The sequence below is a fragment of the Odontesthes bonariensis genome, chromosome 4, assembly GCF_027942865.1.
Source record: "Odontesthes bonariensis isolate fOdoBon6 chromosome 4, fOdoBon6.hap1, whole genome shotgun sequence".
NCBI classification, from domain to species: Eukaryota; Metazoa; Chordata; class Actinopteri; order Atheriniformes; family Atherinopsidae; genus Odontesthes; species Odontesthes bonariensis.
The window spans coordinates 14137184-14159610 of NC_134509.1; the positions used below are offsets into that span (position 1 = coordinate 14137184).

General features: G+C 40.0%; 1 protein-coding gene across 1 annotated transcript; it reads right to left on the bottom strand.

Moving 5' to 3' along the window:
• Positions 1-61: 61 nt before the first annotated feature.
• On the bottom strand, positions 62-22305 carry LOC142378137 (cubilin). Its single transcript, XM_075462366.1, has 21 exons — positions 22155-22305; positions 16860-16978; positions 14395-14488; positions 13986-14126; positions 13775-13872; positions 10577-10703; positions 10012-10221; positions 8346-8561; positions 7229-7369; positions 6542-6787; positions 6191-6376; positions 4483-4592; positions 4167-4267; positions 3508-3785; positions 3131-3294; positions 2838-3021; positions 2518-2736; positions 999-1133; positions 669-890; positions 373-555; positions 62-216 (listed from the first exon to the last, which is right to left on the bottom strand). Exons 1-21 carry the CDS (start codon positions 22303-22305, stop codon positions 62-64), a joined length of 3480 nt encoding a protein of 1159 aa, XP_075318481.1.
• Positions 22306-22427: the final 122 nt, after the last annotated feature.

Genomic DNA, 22427 nt, shown 5'->3' on the forward strand with positions numbered 1-22427 from the left:
AAGCCTGGGAAGAGAGTATTTTTATTTATTTATTTATTTTTTCAAAATGAAAACACTTCCATCACTGAAACCAGGAACACAGAGATGCAAGAGTTAATTGTACCTGCATGGAGACTTGCCACGGCCATGAGTGGGGGGTCGCCTCCTCCCCATTAACCACCTTTGGAGTGTCTTTTTTTGGTTTTACTGCTGGATTTCCACAACTTGTTGGCCAATCTGAGAGAAGAAAGTATATTCATTAAAATATTTTACAATCAGAACCAAATGATAAGGTTTCACATGCTAAATTTATATTTACTAAACCCGTTGAGCCTCCTTATAAGACCACATTAGTTATAGGGCTGCTACATATTGATCTTTCTCTGCACTCACTGATGGTGATTTTGTCCCATGGGTTTAGAAGACCGGAAGGTAAAGTTGGTATAACACTGGCATCAGTGGTCCAGTAACCACGAAAGCCTTCTTCTTGATTGGCTCCATTACTAAGAAAGCGAATGACAACTGTGTTGCTAGGGATGGTGAAGTTTGGTTGTGAGGCAAAGCCACAGAATCGACCTGCAAAACAAACAAGAAATGACAACTTTCCCCACAACTGTCAGTAGTAAACTGTGCAGGCTATGTAGAACACACAAAGTGGATAGAGAAATATTTGTGGAATGCAAACTAACCTAGTGATGCCATGCTTTCTCCATTAAAGATCTCCACATAGTCCACACAGTTCCCTTGCATGTTAACAGCTTGCAGTTCAAAGTGAGTGAAGGCTATATGGATACTTTTTGGTGAGGGAATGCTGATACGCCACGTGCACACAGTCTGGCCTGGGTAGTCATTAGGCCAGTTTGGAGAAGTGATTTCACCCTTTTCACTGCTGAAAATCCCTCCACAAGGAGCTGTAATGGAACAGGTGAAGATGCAAGCAAATAGAAGAGGAAATGAATGAAAATGAGACATTTTCATTTTGTCTTCATTTTTATTTAAATTATTTTCCCCTGTCTTACCCTCTGAAGGGTCCACTGCCCTCCAGGTGGCAGAGAAGCCTGTGTCCACCACCTTGTCATTGGAGGAAAAGCTGATGCTAAGTGCATTTCCATCACTTACCACGTCTGCAGGGGGGGAATGACTGCAGTAGGTGCCTGAAGTAAACGTGAAGAAGTCTTAGCCTGGATTTTTTTACATGCATGACACATACATTGTATGTACGTTACATGAAAAGTTGACATAATATGCCTTTTTTTCTCAAGCCATCATAATTTCCTGAGGTCTTATTAAAATGTCTGTGACATGCTTTGATTAAGATAGCAGATACAGTACAGTAGCTCATTCTTCTTCCATTCATTTACACCTATTTTAGGGCATTTAGTGACCCACTCAGCTCCACTCTGCCCCTCTCTACCTCAGGGTCTGCCTCTTTTCAGATCTGTCACATTTATAAACCAATTTGAACATGTTATTACAGTATGAGGGAGCAAATGGTAAACAGCTTGAGAGATTAGAACACACACAGAACTGACTGGAAAATACTTGACTAGCAAATTGTTTTCCTCAGATACTTACATTCCCCTCATCTGCAGTTTGACCATGGACAGCTGGTAGGCTACTGATTCCTCTTTTAGGCACAATGTCAGTACAAGTCATGTGTTAAATGGCCCTAGTTCTTAAAACACACTGTGCAACAATTAATGGGCACTGGCCAGTTTATAACATCACTGATAACACACATCATTTAGCTCCATAAACTCCGGACTTCACTGTTGCTCCATTCCTCTGAGTTTTAAGTTAAGTTTTAAGCGGTGAACATTAGGAGTGGTTGCTTATATGAGGAATATTTGACTAATGTTTTTTTTTTTATGCTGTTGTGATAATTCATTCAAAGACAAACAGGAAATAAGAATTTACATCATATCATATCTCTCTTTGCTTAAGTGAGCGATAGAACTTGAGATGAGATTTGATGTTAATAACAAAGTAAAAAGCAAGAGCAAAGGAGTTTTTAAGGCTGGATAAGATAACCTTGTAGGGTGATGTAGGTTTACTCAGCAAATATGAGTGACTCACTAAATGACACATTTTTCAGTTATGATTGAGTTTTATTCTGAGTTTTTAAGTTGGGACTTCAAAAACCCAAATAAATGCTCTCAAGCACAGCAAAAAGTTTTTAAGACTAAGACATTAAGACAAGTGGCACAGCTGCAGGCTCAGAGAGAAAATGGGAAAGTTGCTCTCCTATAAAAAAAATTTAACATTTCAAATACTTTCTAGGCAATAACCTTATCTCTGTCTTATGTGCTGAGATTGAAAATGTCTATCTATCTGTGTATATCATTTATTTGACAGATTTTTTTATTCATTCGACATGTATTAGATTATGTGAAAATGTATTTTTGTTTTGTTTTGTGTGGATTCCTTCCCCAAGGTATTTTCATTGTTTCCTCTACTTTTATTTTTCATATGAGTGCTGTCTATATGTGAACCTGTCTTATTTTGAGGAAACTTTTGAAGAGCGACTTTAGAACGTACCAAGATTTCCCACTTTGTCTGTGAGGCTGACTTTGTCGTTCATACACATCAGACTCTCCTCCAGAGAGAAGCTGTTGAAATGGAGGTGGACCAGTTTGCCTGCAGGCACTCGGATGTTCCACTGGCAGTGGGCTTTGTTGCTGTAGCTGCCAGGATAACCCATAGAGGATATGGTACCTCCTGTGCCAGTCAGGTCCTTTGGCCCCCCACAACCAGATGCTACACAGGAAGGACAGAGGGTGAAAACCAACAATACACTCTGAATTTGTCACATGTTGACTTTGGGAGCAAAGTGTCAGTTTAGGCAGCTGGATGCATACTGTGCTCAATGTAAATGTCTCTGCGGATGACGTTTGCGATCCAGGGGAGGTAGGCAGAGGAGCGGGTGAACACGGAGGGCTTCTTATCCATAATGCATCCAATAGGGCCAAAGCTGGTTATACCATGAACCTCCCAGGGGCCTCCAGGGTTATCCTGACAAACCAGCGGACCACCTGAATCTCCCTGTCAAAGTCACTCTTAGATATTAATTCATGCCACACAGTGGCATGAAAAAAAAAAAAATTTATTGTTTGCCAGCACATTGTAGAACTTCCTGAATTACTTATTTTACCTGACAGACAGACTGAAGCTCATCAGGCAGCGTGTAACCACAGCAGATCATGGAGGGCTTGACCTGGAACCACCAGTAATCCATCCTTCTGCAGGTGCCATATGGCACCACAGGCAGAGCGACCTGGTTGAGGGTCTCTGAAGCTTTAGCATTGAGTGAATCACCTGATAAAGCACACCAAAACAGAAGGTATTTGCACAACAGGTCCAGCAGATGGCATGCAAACTATGCAGCGATTCTTTATTAGAGTCCTGTTGGGTTACAGGTATTTTCCTGTGACAATTATATCACTTTAAAGCAGCACCTATAGTTAAGGACTTGTGTTGACTACATCGGCATAAATATGCAAACGCTAAAACATGAAGCAGAAACGACACCTGTCTCATCTCCCCAGCCGGTGGCGTAGCACTTCTTTCCTTCAGGTAGGATCTCCTCCTCAGAGGGAAGGCAGGCGTATGATATCTCATCACTGGGTGTCACCTCCTCCTGCAGCCTGAGCAGGGCTATATCAAACTCCACCGTGGGCATGGTGGGATACTTGAAGCCTTCATGGCGATGGATCCCAGATATGTTGATGCAGCGTTCACTCGGCTCTGTGTAGGTCAGGTTGTGTTTGCCGAGGCACATGCGCCAGCGCTGCAGCTCATCTGCATATCTGGATAGGAAATTAATCAGATGGTATACTCCATGGGGTACAGTAAACACACAGTGCATATATCACTGTCAGCAAATCTTATAAACTACAGAGATATACATTTGTTGCAGTGCTTGTTGTACAAAAAAAAACATCCATCACACATGTTGTTGACAGGCTCTACAGTGCACGAGCATCTCTCTCTAAATGACACTGTACACCACTAGCCAAAGTGTCAAGGCATCTCTAACAAGGCAAAGCTCTTACACTGTAATAAGCCCAGGGTTAAAGCTCAGACACAGATAACTGCCTACTGAAATTACACAAATAGACTTACAGGAAGCTTGAGGAGAACACCCAAAAAAAACATTTCTAAAATACCATTTGCATTCAGTTCATTACCTTATGAAGCAGTGGGCTGCTGTAAGTACCCAGTTCTTGTGAATTAGAGTCCCACCACAGATATGGGAGAAAGTGGGTTCTGACTGACTAGTTGGCCAGACCTGAATCAAACACACACCAACAAGCAGAGAAGAAAAGCAGTTTGCATTTTTGATCCATACAGTCAGCCACTGGACTAATACGAGATACAGGACAAAACTGAAAAAAAAATACATAAATAGATTGTGATTCAATGAGGAAATTCGAACTGATCAGGTGACTTCTAAGGTTGTATCCATCTGTGGATTTTCCTACATTTATTAGTGGAGATTCTCACCTGCATGGACACTTGCCAGGGCCAGGAGTGCGGTACGGCTGCCTCTCCATTTACAATGCGTGACACAACAGCAGGAGGAATGGCTGGTTTCCCACATGCACTTGGCCAATCTACAAGGAGTTTGCTTGTGTATGAATAAAGCCAGAGTACACAGCACAAAACTGCTTCTGGCAGATTAGGACAGTACTTCTCTATCACTGGGTATAGTAACAATTTTCCAGAAACACAGAGCTGACATTGCTGTTTGTCCCTCTGGGTTTGGCTCTCACTGAGCTATTTGTCTGCAGTAATGTCTTCAGTGTATCTTTGTATCTACATGCAAAAATAATATCACGATCCTGCTGTCACAACCTGACTTTATGTTAAGATGTAAATTTATTTTGGTCACCCAAAGAGTAAATTATTCCTGTTACACTCATGTCTCATATTTTCTTCCATGATCGCAATTTTACCTCATAATAGTGCAACTCTTGCACAGCTTGGGTTTAAAAAGAAAATCCTATACGCAGCTGAGTCCATCTATAAAACTCTATTTCAGCAATTGGTTTGCAGCTGCTTGGGCCACCTGGGGCTCATCCCTGGGTGACGAATGGAACTCAGGTGACAACCAGAAAGGAAGGAAAGTGAGGCACTAGGTCACTTCACTTTGTGTTCCCAGCACACCAAATCACAGGGGAAGGGGTGAGAGGGAGCATGAATCCGACGAATAGCTGGAAGGTGTGTGTGCCCCCTCACTCGTGCCAGTTTCGAAAAAATGACTTCAGTGCATACTGAAATATCTCATATTTCGCACATCTCAATTTAGAAATTTAGAAAATGTGCATTCCTCAAAGCCTTAGGCCATATCTTATAATTGTCCATTGTGTCCAGACATAAGAGAAAGGATGAAAGCATTCTTATTTTATTTTATGATGATTAGATAACAAAAAGCAGCACACCCTGTACAATCGTCTTGTAAAAGCTGGGATTATCATGATCCATTTTGCATTTTATCTGATAACTATATAATAAACTGTTCTCGAAGGACGAGAAGAGTTGAGGGTTTGGGTATATATGATGACTTATTCTCCCTCTATTTTATGCAAAGTTGGTGGTTTGGTGCCTGATGAGGATTGGCTCCCTCAACTCTCCTGCCCGCCTCCTGCAAGAGCCCATTGGACAGTGTCCCGTCCTTCTGCACCAACTGCAACAGCTGCCAACACATACCTCTTGTTTAAAAGGCTCCTGGAAACCTTCACTAGATGGCAGCTGTGGCGCTGAGAACAGCTTGCTCAGATTTGCTGGTCATTCGGTGGTTTAGACATCTTGTAGTTTATGGTTTGTTTATCTTCACACACCTTGGTGTATTCCATTGTTCTGAAATATGCCAGGTCGGACGGTGCTTCTCTTTGATGTATTTAGTTAGTGAGGTGTTTTTGGTTGTTCTTTTCATAAGTAATTGGATGGTCACTCAAGATCTTAAGTCAGAGTCTTTTTTAGTTTGATTATTTATTGATTTGAGTATCAGCTTTCTCCCTAAGTTCCTCTGTTTATGTCTGCTGTTGATTTCTTTTTCCACAATACACCTCATCTAACTCCACTTTAACATCTCAGCATCTTTTATGTCACTTCCTGCTGTCCCTAGCAGAGCTGGGTTGTAACATAAAATGTTTGCTCAAATTACTGAGCGACACTTGCAGCAAATGTTGTGCTGGCACAGATACTCTACCGATGGTGATGTTGTCCCAGGGGTTGGGCAGCATAGGTGGCTCAGTGGGAGCAGGCAGACTGGGGTTTGTAGTCCAGTAGGCTCTGAAGCCTTTTCCCTCAGTAAACAAGTCCGTATGAAAACGAATCATCAGTCTGTTGCCTTTTGTCTGGATGGTGCTTGGTAGTTTTGTTCCACAAAATGGACCTAAATGGATTGAAAGAGTAATTTGTAGAATGAAGATAAAAAGAATATTAAAATAAGCAGGGTAAATTAAATAACCGCTGACTGATGAATTGATTTCAATGTGGTAACTATTGTACTTGAAAAAAATGTTTTGGGAAAAGTTAAAAGTGTGATAAACCTCCTCACCGTGTTTTTGAATGAGAGCATTGGTAACATTATTGATGTCATACAGCATTATGTTATCATAGCACTTGGACGTTAGGAAATCTTGGGCTTCTAGGTCAAAGTGAGTGAACATCAGTGTAATTTTTTTCCTGAACGGCGAAGCGATGTTCCACATGCACTCGGTGTTAGCCTTGTAGTTCATAGGCCAGTTGTGGGACTTGATAACCCCAGTTTCCTCTTTGGAAGAAAAGCCACAACCCTGGATTTCTGAAACACAAGGAAGAAATAAAAGAAACTGTATGAGATGCAAAATTTGATAAATGAAGAGAAGCTGCATTATGTATGCAAGAGTGTCTTGAGGAATAGATCCTAAACCTAATCATGGGAAAAAGTAAACATGGGCACACAGTAAAGTACAACAACTTGATTAGTCAGATTAGTATTTTGCTCCATTTTGTGAATCGATGTAAGCTCGTTGAAAAGCTGAATTAATAGAAACATTGCATTCTCGTTCAGACCGGATAGTTGTGATGAAGTTTTATCTGTCTCGTTCTGCTGAACACTATACTCTGGGCTGTGATTTGACAGAGCTCACGTTGCTTATGTAATGTAGGTGACAGAGGTTTGTTTTATGGTTAGTTAATTAAGCGCTAAGAAGTTTCAGCAACATGTGAGTGTGTTCCTGCGTGTGTCTGCTGTCCTTGGTACCTGCGATATCCTCAGGATACACGGCCTCCCACTTGGCAGAGAATCCTCGGTCTGCGAGGCGGCTGTCAGACTGAAAGGTTACAAGTATTGTGTCACTGGCGCTGACCACCAGCGGGGGAAGGATGAAGCCACAGTGTGTACCTGAGAATGAGGAAGAGAAAGAACAGAAGCAAAAGAGGAAAGTAAACAGAGAGAGCAAAGCCAGGAATTAGGGAAGATTGTAGGTGGATCAGTGGAAGATAAGCATTTTGTAATCACTAAAGTATTGGGTGCAAGTACATGTGTGATTAAAGATACTGCATTTGCAGTATCAATAAGTATGACTGATTGGTATATACTAATCCTTTCATAGCATGTCTTATTTTATTAGCTTCTATGCTTCTCGTTTTATATACTATCTGACTAAGTTATACAGTGGTGCTTGTGTGGTAGCTTTTCCCACTGTGGCCACAAGTTGTTATGGGCCACAATAAAGTCAAGGCTAATATATCTCAGAATATCAGTCCAACATGTTTTTACTTCTTTATTGATGACAAAGTCCTGCTTTAAAAGATGTCTAAGGCAAATGCATCTTTAGATTTCCTGGCTTTTTGCTTTTCAAAACAGACCTTTTAGTGTTTCCTCTTGTTTCTGCTGTTGTACTCAATCACGAGCACACTCAGCTAAAAACACTCTCATCGCCTTGCTGTGAATGTACCCGCACCACACTGCTTTAATCCTTGAGAAGTCAGCAATAGATAAAGCTGTATCAGCCTCACTGCAGCCACTGAAGTGAATAATGAGAGGTAATTTATAGTTTGCTAGGCCCTTTGCAATGAAAATCCTGATGAACAGTTTCACAGCACAGGGGCAATACTGTAATAACAGAAGTGTTAGACTAACACGATGCACCAAACACAACCCAAGGAGGCACATAAATAGATGCATATTAGCCTTTAGTTGTTTAGTCAGGAGTCAAACACCAAGTTAAAAGCACACAAATAAGCACAAGATGCAAGGTATTAAAATTAACTTCACAAATCTGTCTCAAACAAGTCAATGAAGCTGATAAATTATATTAAATGAAAATAAATCACTTTATTTAGTGAGCAAGAGTAATCATGAAGTAATGGCTTACCAAGGATGCTGTAGTTATCTGAGATGATCAGTTTGTCCTCTTTGCATTGTCCAGTCTCTCCAGTGATGGCCAAGTCAGTGATCTGCAGTTTGACCAGGAATCCTTTGGACACGGATATCTTCCAGGAACTATTTGAATGAGCTGGATATGAATTTGGGAAACCCGGGGAGTGGATTACACCTTTTCGCCCCTTAATGATTACCGGACTGCCACTCCCTGTGGTGGAAACAATGCTTGATCAGATTGACTCATGATATTATTTGTTTTTTAGAAGCATTGAAACTGGATCAAAAAGCTGGATTTTTCTCTGTGACCAACTGCCATTTAATCTAGTTTACTATCACTCTTATTTGTAGATAATGAGAACCAGCTCACGCTGACACAAAACTCCCCCATGAACAGGTTCGTTATACACTACTATAATTGGCCACTGGAGAAAACCTCTCTGTGTTCCTGCAGTTTAGATACAATGATAAACAGATGGAGCTCAGGGGGATCTCTCCTACTCCTACTCAGAGAGGCACGTGATTTACGTCGTGTTTGTGTGTAGAGAACTGCATGTGGAGCAATACAGTCATCAAAGGTGTATCGTAAAAGCTGATCGGGCACAACACTGAGGACCATATGAGAATTTATATTATGATATTACTGTTCATTACACATCAGATTTAACATCTAGCTGATTGCAGTCAGGCAGATAGATGGTTAAATTTGCTCTGCAGTGAATTTTCAACAGTTTTCACTAGAGGTTCCTCAGGGTCATTTCATGTCTCCCACCTCCAGTTTTTGATTTGCACATGGTGAAGGTAAATCCGTGAAGAAAAAACAAATATTAAAGCTGAAGGGGGATTATGCTTAAATTTACAGCCATGATAGTTATATTCTAACAGTTTTGTCTGACATTGAGCAAGTTTAAATGTTGCATGTACGTTAATGAAACATTCTCTCAATTGTCACTGCGAATAATCTACATTAGTTCTAAGTGTAATGTTAACTTATCATCATTATATGCCTGTCGAATCATACAGTACACAAATCATTTTAATAGAAAAGCTTGAAACCATGCATTTTGTGTTTTCTCTTTAAAAAAAAAAAAAGACAATTTCAATCTTTAAACAAAGCCAGTAGAAATCACTCTCAAGTGATAAGCACTTTGCATTAAAAGCCACAAGATGCACCTCCATCCAGAAAAACCCTGACACAAGGTGTTTTTCTAAATTAACCCAAAGTAGTTTTTATGTTTACCAAAGAACTGTCCTGTTACATGTCGGCTGATATCTTGGTCTTTTGTCCTTCTCTGTTCCTGAAATCTCAGCGTCTCTGTTTTAATAACTGGCAAAAATAAACAGAACGTAAACTGACAAAACTGTCTCCTCATTTTCCCTGTCTGTAAGTTGGAAGCTCCCCTTTAGCCCCTGACCCATCTCAGGATGTGTCAATTTGTGATTAAGTTGGAATGCCTCTTCAATCCAACAGAGTCAGTGCTCAGAGTTTAAAATACATCTTTATGGAATGGAAAAAACACATATTCTTCATCTCTGCCTTAAAAACTCAGACTTTCCACAAAGCCCTCTTTCTGGAACCCACTGGTTGTTCATTTTAAGTAAAACAAAAATGACATGGCAAAAAAAAAAAATGTGCTGGCAGGTTTGGAGAGCATACTCACCAGAAGTTGTGGAAGGTGGAGGATTTTGTGTGGTAGGTCTGGGTGTGACTGTAGTAGTTGTGGTGGGAATAACAACTGGTGGAAGGCTGGACTTTGTGTAAGTTGCACTGAATCCTTTTGATGTCAGTCTGTTGTCAGATTTGAAGCGGACCACCATTGCATTGCCACTGGACTCCAGTGGCTTTGGCATTTGTCCTCCACATAATTTACCTGAAAAAACATGTGAACAGTCACAGAAACTTGCACAATAACGGCAATATTCCTAAATTTCAGTTTTGACATTTGTAAATCACCAATGTTGCTTTCGCATAGAAGTCTATGCAGGCAGATTTAAAGTCATTAGCTTTTAAATAGAATCGATATCCAATATATGGCTTCTGTAACTTTAAATTGAGCTAATCTTTTATTCATGGAAACATAGCTGTTGATCCTGAACAAAAATCACAGTCTTTTCTAAAGTCTCATTCCATTATGTATGATATATCTCTCCTCATTACGTGTGTCAGCTGGAATTCATTTGAAAATAGTGTAACCGCATTCTGGATGTCTGTTATGGGACGCTTACCCAGTATCGCAGAGCCAGCCTCGTGGCCATCATACACCTCAACAAAGTCTGCACAGGATACAGGGATGAGGTCAAAGGAGGTGAATGTCAGTCGGACCCTCTCGCCTTCAGGCACTGTGATTTTCCACTGATTAAACAAACAAACACACAACAGTAATTTGTAATGCACCATGAGACTCTCCTACGAGTTCCAGATGATTTTAAAGATGAAAAAAAAAAAAACACACGGCGAAAGACTGCGGCCATCATAGATTTATGAAAATGCAAAGATCAAATCTGCGATCAATGCAGTGAGCAGCTATAGGCGTCACGTTTCTTTTAGTCTTATTGCAACAGCATGAGCTATGCTTCGACATACTATAACGCATGAATAATTCCATCACAGATTCTGCCTCTGCTCAGACACACGGTGATCTGTCAAGCTAAAGCACAGCTGCAAGAAATGATGAAGGCGGCCGTAACACCACACAACTCTGTATACAAGCCCAGCCCGCAAACACTTGCATCATACCTGACTTTGATTTACTGTTGTCAAACGCATTAATTACTGATCAAAACCACAAACGCTGTCAAGATGATACTGTTGAAATCCAAAGCTAATGGATTTTCTTTGAGATGAAAATCTGAAATCTCTAGTCTTGTCAAGAACTTCACACAAATCAATAGAAACACACTGCATATAACACTGTGATCTGTGTTTGTGTATTCAGGACGTTTTCCAAGTAATGAGCTGAAGGTAATTTGCACAATCTATAAAACTAAACCCTCTCTAACTCCATCTCACATTGAAAAAGAGCCAACTTAAATAAATTGCTTCAATTTGTGATGAGCTAATAAATGAGGTTAAATCAAAATGACAAAGTGTCCTTTTCAAGTTGAATGAAGCCACATAAGTGCACTCACTGCATTAGAAAATCAGAAAACTATGAATATAAATCAGGATTAATGTGAAAATGGACTTTTTAAAAATCTTCTTTTGTACAAAAAGGCACAATGTTATATGGCCTGTAATGGTGGTTTGAATCTGGATTAAGATCATTTTAAAAATCAAATCTAACAACCTGTGAGCACTTTAACTGACTGAACTAAATATGTAACAATGTGTTCAGAAAGAGTAAATTACAACTTCTGTTGTACAGTCAACTGTACATTTAAGCATTATATTTGATCATTAACAATCAAAAAGAGGTATGGAGTTGACAAGACTTTTCTCCATTGTTTCAGATTTACCTTAAAATTGGTGCAGTTTTCTCTGTTTTTAATCAGTCTGCAGTTCCCCACTATGATAAACAAATAATTTTCTAATCGTATTTTCTATTTGAATAATTTCTGAATCATACTTTCATAAAAGTATACACTACTTGCATCAGGGGCCGTTAAGATGTTTCTGTGACTTGGGTGGAGTCCACAATTCACAAGGCAACATCATTAAGGTACAAACCTTATTAAGGTCTCAGCATTGATGAAGTAAGTCAGGGTGAAAATAAAGCCTTGAGGTGGAGGAAATTGTATGTATTGCACCCAAAATCAAAGCAGCCTTCATCTTTCTAATTGGCCAAAACGCAAAGCGGCTCAGAGCAATCAATTAGCAGGGCTCATTCATGCTAATACCAATTTTATGAATCCCTACATGTTTACAGTGAGGAAGAAGTCAGGGGAGGATTTTTTTTTTGAAAGGAAGACGGGCATGTATAGGCAAGTGGAGCCCTGTGGGTTCACCTCAGTTATGAGGTGTGAGACATCCATGTGTACATCACTGCGTTGGTTAGCCACCAGGACATCGGGAAGATGGAGCCTGACATGGTCGTGGAAGTGGTGGAACCCAGAGAAAGATACTCGTTGTCTCGCTGTTCACTCTGTGTCGTCGTATTGGTCTGTACAATGTTTGGGAATAGTTTTGCAGCCACAAAGGCCAAGGAACTAAATTTTGCAGCCACAGGGATTACATGACTGAGCCCTTATGTAAGAGGTTACCGCAACTGACTGTGTTAGAGTCCCATGTTCAGTCTCTTTAGTTTTATAAAAAGCAATCTATAACCTTTTACTTGGTATTCTTTAGATGGTGTTGTGTGTTTAGATGTCGTTTGAGAGAGCAAGGTAATTTAATTATGTCATTAATTTGTTTTGGTGCCTGACAATACAGTATCGAGGGTTAATACAGCTCTCAAAGCATAACAAAAGTCTTGCAACTCTGAAGCAGACAAAGCCAACATAATGCCGTCCGTATTGGGGATTTTAGGGTAACATTTGCAGAAAATCTGTGAATATCCCAGACTTCACATGAGACGCGGTGTCTCCTTGTAGCGTTTTGCATGCAGTCTCTCAATGACCATAAGTTGTCCAGTTATGTGGTTTTCACTTTGTCCTGTTGCTTTGTCAATGTCAGTAATTATCTGTAGGTTAGAGGGTCTCATAGCAGACCTTTTGCATCTGTTTAGAATCAGCTTGAACTCAGTGATCTTTTATTTATTTTGAGTTAGTTGAGTCAGTTGGCTCTTTTGTTCATAAGTTTCTTTCCCTGTCTGTTGTCATTTGGATGTTTTCCTGTCTACTGAAATCATTTTTGCATTTCTTGTCTTTGTTTTTTTTTTTTATTTCCTATGGTTGTAGTTTGATTTACTTAACAGGTAGAAAAGTTACCAATCACTTCAAACTGAAGCCCAGGATGGGGGGCTTCAGATCCTCTTCATTGTCGGGACCTGTGCCCACTAAGTCCATTTAGTAATCGTTTCATGGCTTAACATTGACAGTGCGAACAGGGGTAATATTGTGCCAGCTGTTATCATGACTTTGAAGTTTTCATTTCAAGATGATCAGTTTAGCCGCCCTACTTTTCCATCAATGTAAAGAAGTTTGATCTGATACATACAAAGTCATGTATAGCTCATTTGAATACACCTAAAAGTTTACTGTATGCTAGTACAGAATTTTGATCAGCTGCAGCTGCCTTTGAATTCAGTTTCATACCTGTGGTTATATGATCTTCTGTAATATAAAAATATCCGTTACAGCAACGTCAGTATAAATATTTCTGACCAGTAGTGGACACAAATAGTCATTCAAAAAGAATGTGTGTTGATGTAAGATGTGTCATCAGTTTGTGGGAGAGTGCATTCTTCTGTTCGATGTACAACAACTATACATCCTAAGATGTAGCTGTCACATTTGAGCTGTGGTTGTCCATGTGTGTGGCTGTACCTGGTATAAAGCTGCATTCATGTAGTTCTGCTTCGGAAAGCCCGGGGTCATCAGACTCCCCTGATCACCTTGGAGGAAACCGCCAGCTCCGGCTATTTCTGGCAGCAGGAACGAAGGACACTTCAGCTGCACTGACAACTGAAGGATACCCGCAGCACAACCCTCCTCCTCCTCATACCCCGCTCCTGTAGATGTCCTCTCATAATCTTACCTGATGCGAGCTGTGGAGCCACAGCTCTGTAATGAGCTTTGAATCCTCGGTCTGTTTTTCTTTCATTGGAGACGAAGTTGATCATCAGTACGTTGGAAAGTATTACCATCGGCTTTGGTTTGATGTAACCACAGTATTTGCCTAAAGAGTCAGACAACACATTTAGAACAAAGTTTTCCTTAAATTGAATTAATGACAAACAGTAATGACAAAAAAATGAACAAGTGACACATTTTTGGGTCTTTTGATGTGCGTCTTGCTCTCATACGGATCCGGCAGCTGAGTGTAGCCATGGATGGATGGATCCCCTTTGCCTTTGACAACTAAATAGGTACCTGTCTATCTAAAATAGAACGGTTAACAATTTTTAAATGATTTATTTCCCCCCATAGATAGCAAAAGTATTTACCAATGCTTCCCAAGGTGTCCCGCATAGTGAAACGGTCTGTCGAACAAAGCTCTGAGTCCTCCAAAGCAAACTCCTCAAACCACAGATGAATCGCCTGCAGGAGAAACATGCAGAGGCACTTCATCTTTCTGTTTACATCTGAGAAGTTGATAAAAACAGAGTGGCTACTGACAGGAAGTGCAGGAGCAAGTCCTCAGTGTGAAATGTGCTGTATGTTTGTGCGAGAGAACATGTGTCCTTGTCTTTGTTGTGTATGTTTATGTGTGAAAAAATAGAGCTTCGGAAACGGGGAACGAAAGCAACTGCTGAGTGAGGCATGCAAGGACAGCAGCCGAGCTGGCAGAGAGGGAAGGATCAAGGATTTTATTTAGTCCTGTAGCTCTGGGAAGGAAAGCGGAGGAAAACGGAGGAGACAAGGCAGCCATCTGTTCTTGCGGCTGCCGCTGCATTCGTGCCAGATGTCCTCTACTGCTTGGCCCGATATTAGACAGCTTCCATAACAGTAACTTGACAAACTCATGATTAAAAATCAGGCGAACAGTGTTTAACTGTTTTGATCTGCACAGTCCTGTAAAGCTCAGAAAAGATCGAGTGTTGACATTGGTTTTAAGAAGAAATATAATAATTTCTACAAGTATGCATTACAGTGCAAAAGCAGATTTTGTTGCACACCATGAAAATTAAAAAGTTTGAGTCTTCATTTTTGTTTACTTGTATCAATTCAGGCTAAACCTTCGGTGGAGATTATTTCACTAAGAACTCAACTTTGCTTTATTTAGAGTCATATACTTTACACTGATGCATAATTCTCTGACTACACTGACTACAAACAGAACTAACCCAGTCCCACTAAAAAATAGGTCTGTTTTTCCACATGTTACATCAGTGTCAAAAGTAAGGTGCAGAAATTGCATAATATCTGTCACTTTGTGACAGTTTCAGGTAATGCAATATGTAGTGATGCTACAGTTTGCTAAGGAAAACATAGGCATGTCGCATTGTTTTGAAGGCTCAAAAGATCTAGTAATTTTACAGATTTTGATCATATTGTACAAAGGTATGGAGTAAGAAGACACAAAATAAACTCCATACAAAGGGCCCCTCTGTTTCTGTTCTCCCTACGTGTGAATCAGGCTGTTTAATTTAATGTGTTATTTGGTTGTAGTTTCGGAGTGTCCACCAGGGGGCACTTCAGCCTGTTGTGTACTTGTACAATCAGTAGAGCTAGACATGGTCTCAGAAGTTCGTTTCTCCCGTTGAATCCTTCATGCCTGTCAAGTGTGCGTTTATGAAGAAGTAAGTTTGTTTCCTAACATGTGTGACGTTATATATGATCTGTGTGTGATATTCTTGTAGTTGATTTAAGTGCCTAATTTGCCATTAGTCTTTTATCTGTCTAGCTAGCATGATTCAAAGTATATGCTATATTCTACATGTTTTTTTATGAATTTTTATGTTGTAGAGTTGTGAATTTATTTTATCAATGGAGAAATTGAGCAGCCTTGCTTTGTTGTCTACAGTAGTAGATCAACCCTCATCTTACTTTGAAGCTCCCAGCTCCCAGAAGTGACGTCGACGCAGCTTTAGCAGCAGAAAAGCTATCAGGCTTGTGTTGATAATAATAAACTCCTGGACTATTTTCAAACTTCCAAATGCATCGTTTTGTGAGTACAGACCATATTTGTACTACTGTAGAAGTTTGGTGTCATGGCATGTGATTTTAGTGTGGTAATTTTGGAGATACGGACCAGGATCCATTAACCCTTGTACTAAGCTATTCGGGATAACTCAGTAACTCAGCTGATGTTCAGCCAATATCGAAAAAACTGCGGGTGGGCTACTTGGCTGGATATCACGGTTAAAATGACCCCAGGTTGAATCTACTCCGGAGTATCGCTTTAACTCCCAAACTAGAGCCTATACAGTCCTTTCCTTTATTTCCACACATATAGTACTTGAAATGCCAAACTTAATCATGTTACAATTCTGAAAGGCAGACATAGGCATATTTCAATGTTGTAGGCCAGAATGTGTAGTAATTTAGCAATTTTAAATGAGTTTATTGTGAAACTGTTTTGTGCCGTGGACCTTGTAAGATTACAATTATTTAGGGAACAATGAAAAAACTGCCACTATTTGGTGCAGTTGTTACTGTCACAGATTCTGCCCCTTCTTGTTTTTAACTTCAAGTTTTTAACTTGTTTTCTGCTTTACGCTGCATTTGTGTGGAGGTGTCTGCCTACATAAAATGTATCTTTGTCACTCATCAGAGGTCGCATTGCACTCATGCCTTGTTACATACAGTATATTCAAATACTATCCACTATGCTTGTAAATGTTACGAAAGAAGTTACTTGTGTCTGACATCAGCTGAAGGTTTATTCAACATTTTTCTAGTTCTACATGAAGGATGGGATACTTCAAAAGGGTTTATATCTAAGAGTAGTGATCCTGATTTCTGTCACCTTGTCAGGGTCCACAGTGATGGTCCACGTGCAGATGTTGCTATTGTCGTAGCTGCTGGGGTAGTTCCCGCTGGTGAAGGTGCCTGACTCCCCAGTCATCTCCTGAGGACCGCCACACCCTGGAAATGAAAGACGGATGTTGTCACTGAGCTATGTTTTTGGAAGTCATAATAATATGGTCCATGTTACTGACCGCAGTGGTACTCTCTCTTTGACACATCCTCGTTCATTGTTAGATAACAACAAGCCCGTGAGCCTCAGAGCTGACTTAGGAAATGATTTACTGTGTATTCAATGACTGCCAGCTCAGACTTGGGATCCTGGAAAGCTTCAATATTTCAATTAATTCTTACATTAAAGAGACTGTATTCTTGTAACCTGAAAACAAGATTAAGTGAGGGAATCATTAGTTCATCATCAGGGAGGGATGGATGTGTGTACCAAGCTTCTCCTTTAAAGGTGTTAAAATGCTTTTGCCTGGACCAACCAACTAGAGATCCACTATGACAAAAAACAATTCAGTGATATTCAATTGTTACTGGAACAACAGAAACACTGCATGTATCTAAATATAATAGAATGGATAGGTTTTCTTTTAGGCGGAACATTATTATAAACATGGCCACATCTTGTCCTCTTGAGTAAAACAACCCATCTCAATTTTGGGACATGGATAGTTTTAATATATCTCATTTATTTTCAATGTGATGAAATCCAAGTGACAGCAGTCAAGTCTCTAACTCTATATAGCTTGTTTTATAAGCAACACACTTGTTTGACAGGTTTGTACCCAAGGGCGCAGATGACCTTCAAGTCTGAAAATGAATCAATTCCACATATCTCATACAATTAAACAACGGTCGCACAACTTAAAAGACAAAAAAAGGCTGAATGGGTGAATGTGGCCTGTAGTGTAAAAGCCCTTTGAGTGGTCAACAATACTATGAAAGTACAGTCCATGAGTCATTTCCCCTATTGTTATTTTTTCTAGTCAAAAATCTTGTTCTAATACTTACTACTGAAAATGTGCAGTGGAAATTTTTCTTAATGAAAAGACCTATCCTAATTCTTACAACAAAATTAAACGTTTGAAGCCCAGGCTCAACATAAACTCTCTGTGTGGTCTCAGGCACAAAGACCTTAGCCAAAGATCCAGCATGGTTTGAAGTGGGGCCTCCATGAGTCTGATTCATGGACAGATTATTGATCAGGTTGGCAGTGACACCGATTTACCACATATATCCTAGAGAAAAAAAACAATAAAACAACACATACACAAAATTAGACAAGATCTAGAATCGAGCAAAGAGGTTAATGGACCTTAAGAGGCAAAATGAAACAAAGCAAACCGAAAACAATATGAGGCACAAGGCAGCCATTTAACGTGTAAAGTGAGCAAAGATATGTAACAAGCTAAATTGGTTAAGAAAATAACCATGATGAAATGTTTGATAACTGAAGAGACAAAGAATACTGTAATGATCTACTAGTATAGAAACAAAGCCCCCCAAACTGTAGCTACATAGTTTGTGGTTGTTTTGTGTCTGTTTGAGTCTTGAATGAGAGGCCCTTTACAAATTTACATCCCAGGGCCCGTTTCATTAACCGTTCAGAGTATGATTTGGTTCTTTTTGCACAACCCGCAGATGTTTGGTTGGACTGAGACCTAAGGAATTTGGAGGCCATGCAAACACCTTGCACTCCTTGTTGTGTTCATCAGACCAATCTAATAACAATTCTTGCACCTTGGCCGGCCACATCTTACACATAGAGACCACTGCTATCAGTAAAGGCTGATAAAGATGAAAAGATCTACTTGATGTGTCGCAGCAGCATCTGAATGCTTTCCAAGGATTCCCAGAGGATAAAATCCCAGGGCATCCACTAACAGACACCTACAGACCTACAGCTAAGATTTTATGCCACGGTTGCTCTTCTATGGAGTTGGACCACTTATGATTTCTACTCAGTAAGCATTAGCTGCTCATGACCCTGTTGCTTGTTTCTTTCCCTTGCTTTATGAAATAAATATGCTAACCTATGCATACCAGAACACACCGCTGTCATTTTGGAGATGCTCTGACCAAGTCATGTAGCCATCAAAGTCACAATGATCCTGAAGCATTTAAATTTTTCCTACTTCTTACAGCCTGAATTTCAAGAGGCGACTGTTTACTTGCTGCCTAATATGTACCACTCCCTGTCGGATCCCATTGTAACCATATAATCTATGTTTTTCACTCAGTCTTTCAGTCTGACACTGGTGTTAAAAGTGTAGCTGACTGGGCTATATCTGACTGCCCTTTGAGCTAAATGCTGCTGTCAGCATACTGACATGCTCACAGTGTTGACATATGGACAGTTAATGTTTACTATGCAAATCATCCATGAATGGGTCCTGCCATAGCATTGCATAGGAGAGCATCCATGCAAATGCATGGCAAGGCACCTATTACTATTCCGTTGGCAAAAGTCTATGGGATTTAACATTGAAAACGTGTCTCTTTATAGGCTATATTTATTCTTCCGTCCACATTAATACGGGCCCGCACACCCCAACAATATATATATCAAAATGACCAGCTCGATGAGTTTTCGCGGGCTATTACTTTTATTGAAGATTGGAGTTACCATGGCGACGTAATAAGCAAAAAACAGCCCCCCAAAGCCCCCCCAGGAATAAACAGGGGGATGACTTGGAAAAATCATAAAAAAACCCAAATTTTGAGCAGTTACTGTGTCATCATGCATTAACCTAGAAACGCCATGCAAATGTCAGTTTGTAGATACGTCCGTGCTGTGTTCAGAAGTGAAGACGCCATGTCGATACCTGCTACGGATTTCCCACAGCATGCCTCCAAGCGACCCAAAGTTTTGGCCAAAATCTGCAAAATTTGAATTTTTAGAGCACAACTGCCATTTCATTAGAGTGTGGGAAGAGCAAGAGTTCTGACCTCAGATTCATTTTCGAATCGCCCTCACACCTACAAATATCGCTCCAATGCCATTATGTACCGTCATAATATAGGCACGCATGTTGGGATTAAAATGTTTTCATATTTCATCTAGGGCTGACCGTTTGCTCTCAGAGCCCCTCAGAGCAAAGTGATGTCGGGGCTCAAAGACCTCAAATCCCCATTTTAATTCATCCAATTCTCAGAATCTCAGCAGCTCCTGCAGTCCGCTTTAAGAAGAAGCATCCATGTCATCCTTTGATGCCGTTTAGGCTTGAATGGTTCTTTTTTAGGCCTGGCGAACCATTCCTGAGCAGCCGTGATTGGTTGAGCGATACGCACACTTTGGCAGGCCCCTTCTAAATTTCTTCAGAAATTTTCTAGTTTAGCTTGTTATCGTGTTTAACATTAGCTTGTTACATCAAACATAAAGTACTTCTAAAGATTAAGGGAAAGCCATCAGTTCTGCAGGTGTTTGATCATAAACCAAAACACTGGATGCCTCAAAGTGTTCGCATGATGGTGACACTGGAGGGAAAAGTAGGGAAACCCTCATGTCATTTGAATTCATCATCTGGTGACCTTGAATGTTTGCAAATTATCTTAGTACAGTGTGTTCGATAGTTGTTGAGTTATTCCATTGTGGACATAAGTGGTATACTATCAGATCAATACAGTCAGCAATGCAGCTGTCCTATCTTACCAAATAAAATGGATACATACTGCTGAGAGTTACAAATGCTCACATTTCTTAAAATTAATGAAAATGATTTTTCAACAACAGGAGCTACTTCATTGTTTGTCCACACTTAGTTAATCAGACTATCACATCAGTCTTGTGTAATTTCTAAAAAATAAATGCAGATGAAATGGTGGATATTTGGTTAGATGCTTTAAGACTTCAGGTATTGATTTAACAGTCTGCCCCGGTTGCAAGGCTAACTGTGGGCACCCGTTAAATCAAAAAGTATGTGGGGTTACGTTGCATTCCATTTGCCTTGAAGGGTGGAACTCGAAGTTGGGAGTGAGGTCTCACCCAAGTTAACTGTGTTAACAGTTGGAGGTCCCAGTAGGATTTGCTCATTGTTGTGCTCACTGAAAGGGCTAGCTATTATTTGGCAATACAAGCTTGCAATACACTGTATTTTGCACATATAAACAACACAGTGATGTGTTCACTGATAGAATTTGGAAAGCACTATGTGTAGTTACAACTGATTCAAAGAGACACAAACCAACAGTAGTGCTAATGAACCATTTATTACTGCTTCTATCACTATTTTTATGCATGAGGCAGCCATGTTGGATTTTGAGTTCGAAGCTGGTGAGGTTCTTCCAACTTTCCCAGTCGAAAATCTTTCTTCTGGAGCGATCCTATTGATTTTTCATCCTGGGAGCTTAGAATTATTGACTTCTGAATCCAAATTGAACTTACCATTACTTTACCTTTTTTACTATTCATATGTAGCAACAGAAAGTGTAGAGTCAGATCAATCCAATTCAAAGCATTACTGCATCCTCCTTTCAGTTGAGTTTAGCAAAAAATACATACATTAAGCCACAAGCACTACTAATCTGACAGTCTGATCACAAGCCAAACATCCAATCAAGCATCTTCTGCTGCTGAAGCTTCATTTATGATATTCAAATAGAGGCAGCACACCATCTGAGGACAGCGACCCACTGCTGTAGAATCAGTGCCGCTGCGTGGTGACTCTACAGCAGCAGGTGATCCATAAAGTATTGGCTGGGATATTAGGCTACCATCTGACAGAAACAGCTGGCTACTGCAGAAGTGGTGCATGCCAATACAGCAAGAGTGGGATATCACCAGCAGCTTTTTGGATCTTGGTATCTCCTACATTACTGGATGTACCACCAGCAAACTCTCTCACCTAATTGGCTTAACAGAGATTTTCATATCTGTGTGCATAATTTTGAAAATATGTATATCTATATAAATGCACAAATTTTTTCATACCGATACAGTCTTGTAGGACGTTTTAACAATGCAGTGTTTCTTAATCAGAGAGGCTCATCATATGAATTGTTTAAATCAGATAGTCTAGAATTAATGCTAGAGACAGCTCTTATACAAGTCATAATTACAATATTTGTAACAAAACTTTAAAGTCAATAAATTTAATAAATTAATTAATTTTTTTTAGGATTCTGATCATTTTTAAGTTATATCCCAGGTTAAAGGTTTCCACTGATCACCATGATCATTTTTGCTACATGTGAAGCAATAAGTTTGATTGGTGTATACATGTAAAAATGATGGTAAGACCTGTGCATAAAAAACAGAACACAATGCATTTTTTTCAGTATAAACACTCACCTTTTGCATGAGAATAAGAGTCTTTCTTGTCAGTGAAGTAGATGACCACAAGCCCAATACAGACAATGGCCATTGTCACAAAGAGAAACACCAGACATTTTTCCAGGTTGCTCAGACCCTTTGACCGGTGACGACCCTTCTCCAAATCCATTTCCCTTTACAGTGGGTGAGTGGTACCAGACTGTGCCTTTTTCAGCAATTCACCAGCTTATTACAAACATCAGGAGAACCATATCTGAACTTTGATCATACAGATAAACCCTGAGTTCTCTC

What these genes read in the sequence shown, in the direction of transcription:
- LOC142378137 (XM_075462366.1), bottom strand. Translation starts at nt 22,305, where the DNA reads ATGGATTTGGAGAAGGGTCGTCACCGGTCAAAGGGTCTGAGCAACCTG. An exon ending in GCAGCCCACTGCTTCATAAG is followed by an intron (nt 3,786 to 4,166) that starts GTAATGAACTGA and finishes TTTCCTATCCAG; the next exon opens with ATATGCAGATGAGCTGCAGC. An exon ending in AGCTTCAGTCTGTCTGTCAG is followed by an intron (nt 3,022 to 3,130) that starts GTAAAATAAGTA and finishes TGACTTTGACAG; the next exon opens with GGAGATTCAGGTGGTCCGCT.